Here is a 7,534-nt window from a genome sequence, read left to right as displayed (position 1 = left end):
AAAATCGTCTCACCGACGAGACATGAGTAATGAGCAAAGCTATGAAACCTACGGATACTGTAGTATGAATAAACGGATTTTATAAAACGCTTCGCATATGTTTTCAGATCTCTCCTCCAAAACCATTCGCACGCCGGTCCATTCAAGCTACGTAATAGAGAAAACCGAAGAGTGCTGTACTGGCTCGTCTCACCGAAGGGGAAAAGTACATGACGTGCACCCAGATGGTGGATGGTCATCGCTCGCTACAGCCAAGACACAACGTCAACTCACATCGAGCACTGTCGCGTACGTTCGAGCAGCTGCTCGATTAGTTTCTGGTGGGTTCGAGAAGCTCGCCGATGATTCTAGAAATGGAAATGTTTCATACATATAGCCGCGTTTCGGGCAGCGAGCGTCATTCAAAGAACAACAATCGGAGAGTGAAAAGCAAACGAGCGCCAACGACAGCGTGAGAATCAAGTGTGCAACAATCGGAATTGTGAATTACACGAACTAGCAACACTAACGCGGACTTGTTTTTATCGAAGCGAACCGAAGTGGAAGTGAATTTGAAAATACAAACACCGTACAAGATTGTCGTAGAAATGCCGTCTGCAATTGGAATCGATTTGGGCACGACGTACTCGTGCGTAGGAGTGTTTCAGCATGGAAAGGTGGAAATCATTGCCAACGACCAGGGCAACCGAACGACACCGAGCTATGTTGCTTTCTCGGACACGGAGCGGCTTATTGGTGACGCAGCCAAGAATCAGGCGGCCATGAACCCGACAAACACAGTGTTCGATGCCAAACGATTGATTGGACGCCGGTATGACGACCCGAAGATTCAGACCGATCTTAAACACTGGCCCTTCACGGTGGTGAACGACTGTGGAAAGCCAAAGATCCAGGCGGAATTCAAAGGAGAACGCAAAACGTTTGCGCCAGAGGAGATCAGTTCGATGGTGTTGACGAAAATGAAGGAAACGGCCGAAGCATACCTGGGCCATTCGGTGAAGAACGCGGTCATCACAGTTCCAGCCTACTTCAACGATAGTCAGCGACAGGCTACGAAGGACGCCGGTGCCATCGCGGGTCTGAATGTGATGCGCATCATCAACGAACCGACGGCGGCCGCGCTGGCTTATGGTTTGGACAAGAACCTGAAAGGCGAACGCAACGTGTTGATATTCGATCTGGGCGGAGGGACGTTCGACGTGTCCATTCTGACCATCGACGAGGGCTCGCTGTTCGAGGTACGAGCTACAGCCGGCGATACACACCTCGGCGGGGAAGACTTCGACAACCGAATGGTGGCCCACTTCGTGGAGGAGTTCAAGCGCAAGTTCAAAAAGGACCTATCGAAGAACGCGCGGGCACTGCGGCGCCTGAGGACGGCTTGCGAGAGAGCGAAGCGTACGCTTTCCTCCAGCACGGAGGCAACGATCGAGATCGACGCTCTGATGGATGGCATCGACTACTACACGAAGATCAGCCGGGCGCGCTTCGAGGAGCTTTGCTCGGATCTGTTCCGCTCCACGCTGAACCCGGTGGAGAAAGCCCTCACGGATGCAAAGATGGACAAAGGTTCTATTCACGACATCGTGCTGGTGGGCGGCTCTACTCGCATTCCGAAGGTACAGTCGCTGTTGCAGAACTTCTTCAGCGGCAGATCCTTGAACTTGTCGATCAATCCCGACGAGGCGGTGGCCTACGGTGCGGCGGTCCAAGCAGCAATTCTTAGTGGCGATAAGGACGAGAAGATCCAGGACGTGTTGTTGGTCGATGTGGCTCCGCTTTCTCTGGGAATCGAAACCGCCGGAGGTGTGATGACGAAGCTGATCGAGCGCAACTCACGAATCCCGTGTAAGCAGACGCAGTCCTTTTCGACCTACGCGGACAACCAGCCGGGCGTGTCGATCCAGGTGTTCGAGGGCGAGAGAGCGATGACGAAGGACAACAATCTGCTGGGCCAGTTCGACCTTTCAGGCATTCCGCCGGCACCGCGCGGTGTGCCAAAGATCGAGGTCACGTTCGATCTGGACGCGAACGGCATCCTGAACGTATCGGCGAAGGAAATGAGCACTGGCAAGGAGAAAAACATCACGATCAAGAACGACAAGGGCCGCTTGTCGCAGGCTGACATCGATCGTATGCTGGCTGAGGCGGAAAAGTTCCGCGAGGACGATGAAAAGCAGCGAGAGCGCGTTGCAGCGCGCAACCAGTTGGAGGCGTACTGTTTCAGCCTGAAGCAATCGCTAGAGTCAGCCGGTTCGAGGCTAAGCGAAAGCGATCGCAAAACAGTGGAGGACCGGTGCAGCGAGACCCTGCGCTGGATCGACGGTAACGGTATGGCAGAGAAGGAGGAGTACGATCACAAAATGCAGGAGCTATCGCGATCCTGCAGTCCGATCATGACGAAGCTGCATCAGCAGTCAGGAGCCGGTCCATCTCCGACCAGTTGTGGACAGCAAGCTGGCGGGTTCGGTGGACGAACGGGTCCGACAGTAGAGGAAGTAGATTAAGAAGCAGAAAAAGCGGTTAGCTTCAGGAGTAATGCTAGACGTACATGAAGACTGTGTTAATAGCTGTAAATAAATAGGAATAAGTCATTTGCAAGAAATATTGCTCGTTGAATAAAGGATTATATGTGAAAGTAGAACAAAACAGGCTGTATTGAATTTTCATCGTTCTTCATTTTCACATTAAATTTCCCCAAGAATGTGAAAGAATGGTTAGATTTCGATTTTTTGACACTACAACCACCCGGCTTAAATAACTTGAAGCGGTAAAATAATTTCGAAAAGGTTTAGCTAGAATGCGTTTTTGCAATCGGAAGTAAATTATGTTTATACGACTTGAACCGAACCCTTGGAGCTGGCTAGTCGAGTTTATTGAGCGCTGTAGTATCAACATCCTGCTACCAAATTTGTCGATTAATTTATCTCTCGTTACAGTGTTAACAATGTTAACCCATTATGTCCCAGAGGTACGAAATCTTAATCCGAATTTCTTTCAAATCCATCTAGGAACTTCCTTAAACAGAGGCTGGGGCTTTACTTATTTGTGGGACATATGCAGAAGTGTAGACATCTGCAGAATGAAACATCAATTTTTCCATACAAAATCTTTGCTTTCTTTATTTTTTTCTTCTAATGTTGTGCAAAACACATTCTTACGGTTGTCTATTGTCATTTTATCACAAAATAATGCTATATCGCGTCTTCAAACAAGCTAATTTTTAACAATTTTAAGGCTCAAGTTACGACTCGAATTTCCCCGTACTTTGCACACTGCAAAACACAACATAATCGAACACGAAGTAGTGCTGACAGTGGCATAATTTAAAACAAGCTGTGTCCTATGGTGTTATAAATACAGATTTTTAAAATAAATAAAAATCCTTTGCTATGCATATTGTTACTGAGTGTACCAATGTGATGACGGTAAAGTGTGTAACAAAACTCACGAATGCTGTCAGGATATAGGAACATGCAATTTCTAGAATACCATGCCAATGTTCGAGCTATTTCCGACAATTGCTGAAATATTAATTGTACCTCTTTACCAAGTTTCGTTGAAAAACTTGAAAGAATACTTTTTGTTGTTAGACTAAAATTTGCCCCCAGTTCACATGTAAATGAACTTCGTGCTACCCGACGATAGTATAGGACAGCAATGCCAGCAATATTTTGCTGACAAATAATCGTTTAACTTGTTAGGATAGGACGCTCTTTTGGATAGAGATAGCGCAAATGAATAGCTCACAAAAGTTATTCATATCGTTAGGCCTTTATTCCGTCTTGCGACGGTCGTGCAGTTTTGATGATTGCTGTGTATTTTAGGCTACAATCTTCCAGCATTTCTCAACCCTTAGAATCTGAATTTAGCGTCGCACATGGGTTTGAAAATCGTCTCACCGACGAGACATGAGTAATGAGCAAAGCTATGAAACCTACGGATACTGTAGTATGAATAAACGGATTTAATAAAACGCTTCGCATATGTTTTCAGATCTCTCCTCCAAAACCATTCGCACGCCGGTCCATTCAAGCTACGTAATAGAGAAAACCGAAGAGTGCTGTACTGGCTCGTCTCACCGAAGGGGAAAAGTACATGACGTGCACCCAGATGGTGGATGGTCATCGCTCGCTACAGCCAAGACACAACGTCAACTCACATCGAGCACTGTCGCGTACGTTCGAGCAGCTGCTCGATTAGTTTCTGGTGGGTTCGAGAAGCTCGCCGATGATTCTAGAAATGGAAATGTTTCATACATATAGCCGCGTTTCGGGCAGCGAGCGTCATTCAAAGAACAACAATCGGAGAGTGAAAAGCAAACGAGCGCCAACGACAGCGTGAGAATCAAGTGTGCAACAATCGGAATTGTGAATTACACGAACTAGCAACACTAACGCGGACTTGTTTTTATCGAAGCGAACCGAAGTGGAAGTGAATTTGAAAATACAAACACCGTACAAGATTGTCGTAGAAATGCCGTCTGCAATTGGAATCGATTTGGGCACGACGTACTCGTGCGTAGGAGTGTTTCAGCATGGAAAGGTGGAAATCATTGCCAACGACCAGGGCAACCGAACGACACCGAGCTATGTTGCTTTCTCGGACACGGAGCGGCTTATTGGTGACGCAGCCAAGAATCAGGCGGCCATGAACCCGACAAACACAGTGTTCGATGCCAAACGATTGATTGGACGCCGGTATGACGACCCGAAGATTCAGACCGATCTTAAACACTGGCCCTTCACGGTGGTGAACGACTGTGGAAAGCCAAAGATCCAGGCGGAATTCAAAGGAGAACGCAAAACGTTTGCGCCAGAGGAGATCAGTTCGATGGTGTTGACGAAAATGAAGGAAACGGCCGAAGCATACCTGGGCCATTCGGTGAAGAACGCGGTCATCACAGTTCCAGCCTACTTCAACGATAGTCAGCGACAGGCTACGAAGGACGCCGGTGCCATCGCGGGTCTGAATGTGATGCGCATCATCAACGAACCGACGGCGGCCGCGCTGGCTTATGGTTTGGACAAGAACCTGAAAGGCGAACGCAACGTGTTGATATTCGATCTGGGCGGAGGGACGTTCGACGTGTCCATTCTGACCATCGACGAGGGCTCGCTGTTCGAGGTACGAGCTACAGCCGGCGATACACACCTGGGCGGGGAAGACTTCGACAACCGAATGGTGGCCCACTTCGTGGAGGAGTTCAAGCGCAAGTTCAAAAAGGACCTATCGAAGAACGCGCGGGCACTGCGGCGCCTGAGGACGGCTTGCGAGAGAGCGAAGCGTACGCTTTCCTCCAGCACGGAGGCAACGATCGAGATCGACGCTCTGATGGATGGCATCGACTACTACACGAAGATCAGCCGGGCGCGCTTCGAGGAGCTTTGCTCGGATCTGTTCCGCTCCACGCTGAACCCGGTGGAGAAAGCCCTCACGGATGCAAAGATGGACAAAGGTTCTATTCACGACATCGTGCTGGTGGGCGGCTCTACTCGCATTCCGAAGGTACAGTCGCTGTTGCAGAACTTCTTCAGCGGCAGATCCTTGAACTTGTCGATCAATCCCGACGAGGCGGTGGCCTACGGTGCGGCGGTCCAAGCAGCAATTCTTAGTGGCGATAAGGACGAGAAGATCCAGGACGTGTTGTTGGTCGATGTGGCTCCGCTTTCTCTGGGAATCGAGACCGCCGGAGGTGTGATGACGAAGCTGATCGAGCGCAACTCACGAATCCCGTGTAAGCAGACGCAGTCCTTTTCGACCTACGCGGACAACCAGCCGGGCGTGTCGATCCAGGTGTTCGAGGGCGAGAGAGCGATGACGAAGGACAACAATCTGCTGGGCCAGTTCCACCTTTCAGGCATTCCGCCGGCACCGCGCGGTGTGCCAAAGATCGAGGTCACGTTCGATCTGGACGCGAACGGCATCCTGAACGTATCGGCGAAGGAAATGAGCACTGGCAAGGAGAAAAACATCACGATCAAGAACGACAAGGGCCGCTTGTCGCAGGCTGACATCGATCGTATGCTGGCTGAGGCGGAAAAGTTCCGCGAGGACGATGAAAAGCAGCGAGAGCGCGTTGCAGCGCGCAACCAGTTGGAGGCGTACTGTTTCAGCCTGAAGCAATCGCTAGAGTCAGCCGGTTCAAAGATAAGCGAAAGCGATCGCAAAACAGTGGAGGACCGGTGCAGCGAGACCCTGCGCTGGATCGACGGTAACGGTATGGCAGAGAAGGAAGAGTACGATCACAAAATGCAGGAGCTATCGCGATCCTGCAGTCCGATCATGACGAAGCTGCATCAGCAGTCCGGAGCCGGTCCATCTCCGACCAGTTGTGGACAGCAAGCTGGCGGGTTCGGTGGACGAACGGGTCCGACAGTAGAGGAAGTAGATTAAGAAGCAGAAAAAGTGGTTAGCTTCAGGAGTAATGCTAGACGTACATGAAGACTGTGTTAATAGCTGTAAATAAATAGGAATAAGTCATTTGTAAGAAATATTGCTCGTTGAATAAAGGATTATATGTGAAAGTAGAACAAAACAGGCTGTATTGAATTTTCATCGTTCTTGATTTTCACATTAAATTTCCCCAAGAATGTGAAAGAATGGTTAGATTTCGAATTTTTGGCACTACAACCACCCGGCTTAAATAACTTGAAGCGGTAAAATAATTTCGAAAAGGTTTAGCTAGAATGCGTTTTTGGAATCGGAAGTAAATTATGTTTATACGACTTGAACCGAACCCTTGGAGCTGGCTAGTCGAGTTTATTGAGCGCTGTAGTATCAACATCCTGCTACCAAATTTGTCGATTAATTTATCTCTCGTTACAGTGTTAACAATGTTAACCCATTATGTCCCAGAGGTACGAAATCTTAATCCGAATTTCTTTCAAATCCATCTAGGAACTTCCTTAAACAGAGGCTGGGGCTTTACTTATTTGTGGGACATATGCAGAAGTGTAGACATCTGCAGAATGAAAATCAATTTTTCCATACAGAATCTTTGCTTTCTTAATTTTTTTCTTATAATGTTGTGCAAAACACATTCTTACGGTTGTCTATTGTCATTTTATCACAAAATAATGCTATATCGCGTCTTCAAACAAGCTAAATTTTAACAATTTTAAGGTTCAAGTTACGACTCGAATTTCCCCGTACTTTGCACACTGCAAAACACAACATAATCGAACACGAAGTAGTGCTGACAGTGGCATAATTTAAAACAAGCTGTGTCCTATGGTTTTATAAATACAGATTTTTAAAATAAATAAATATCCTTTGCTATGCATATTGTTATTGAGTGTACCAATGGGATGACGGTAAAGTGTGTAACAAAACTCATGAATGCTGTCAGGATATGGGAACATGCAATTTCTAGAATACCATGCCAATGTTCGAGCTATTTCCGACAATTGCTGAAATACTAATTGTACCTCTTTACCAAGTTTCGTTGGAAAACTTGAAAGAATACTTTTTGTTGTTAGACTAAAATTTGCCCCCAGTTCACATGTAAATGAACTTCGTGCTACCCGACGAT

The 7,534-nt window shown here is 47.7% G+C and overlaps 2 protein-coding genes across 4 annotated transcripts; both read left to right on the top strand.

Moving 5' to 3' along the window:
• Nucleotides 1-581: 581 nt before the first annotated feature.
• LOC128709189 (heat shock protein 70 A1-like) lies at nt 582-2,507 on the top strand. Of its 2 annotated transcripts, XM_053804174.1 has the most exons (2): nt 582-2,427; nt 2,458-2,507. In XM_053804174.1, the coding sequence occupies exons 1-2, from the start codon at nt 588-590 to the stop codon at nt 2,505-2,507; spliced, it is 1,890 nt and encodes a 629-aa protein (XP_053660149.1). In that variant the 5' UTR covers nt 582-587. The 2 variants fall into 2 exon arrangements, with proteins under 2 accessions (XP_053660149.1, XP_053660148.1); XM_053804173.1 differs by having other exon boundaries at nt 582-2,507.
• A 1,963-nt stretch (nt 2,508-4,470) lies between these two features.
• On the top strand, nt 4,471-6,396 carry LOC128708844 (heat shock protein 70 A1-like). 2 transcript variants are annotated; one of them, XM_053803826.1, is made up of 2 exons: nt 4,471-6,316; nt 6,347-6,396. In XM_053803826.1, the coding sequence occupies exons 1-2, from the start codon at nt 4,477-4,479 to the stop codon at nt 6,394-6,396; spliced, it is 1,890 nt and encodes a 629-aa protein (XP_053659801.1). In that variant the 5' UTR covers nt 4,471-4,476. The 2 variants fall into 2 exon arrangements, with proteins under 2 accessions (XP_053659801.1, XP_053659800.1); XM_053803825.1 differs by having other exon boundaries at nt 4,471-6,396.
• Nucleotides 6,397-7,534: the final 1,138 nt, after the last annotated feature.

This window comes from Anopheles marshallii, chromosome 2 (assembly GCF_943734725.1).
Source record: "Anopheles marshallii chromosome 2, idAnoMarsDA_429_01, whole genome shotgun sequence".
Classification (NCBI taxonomy): domain Eukaryota; kingdom Metazoa; phylum Arthropoda; class Insecta; order Diptera; family Culicidae; genus Anopheles; species Anopheles marshallii.
The sequence above is the reverse complement of the archived record's forward strand: the minus strand, read 5'-3'. Positions and strand labels throughout refer to the sequence as shown.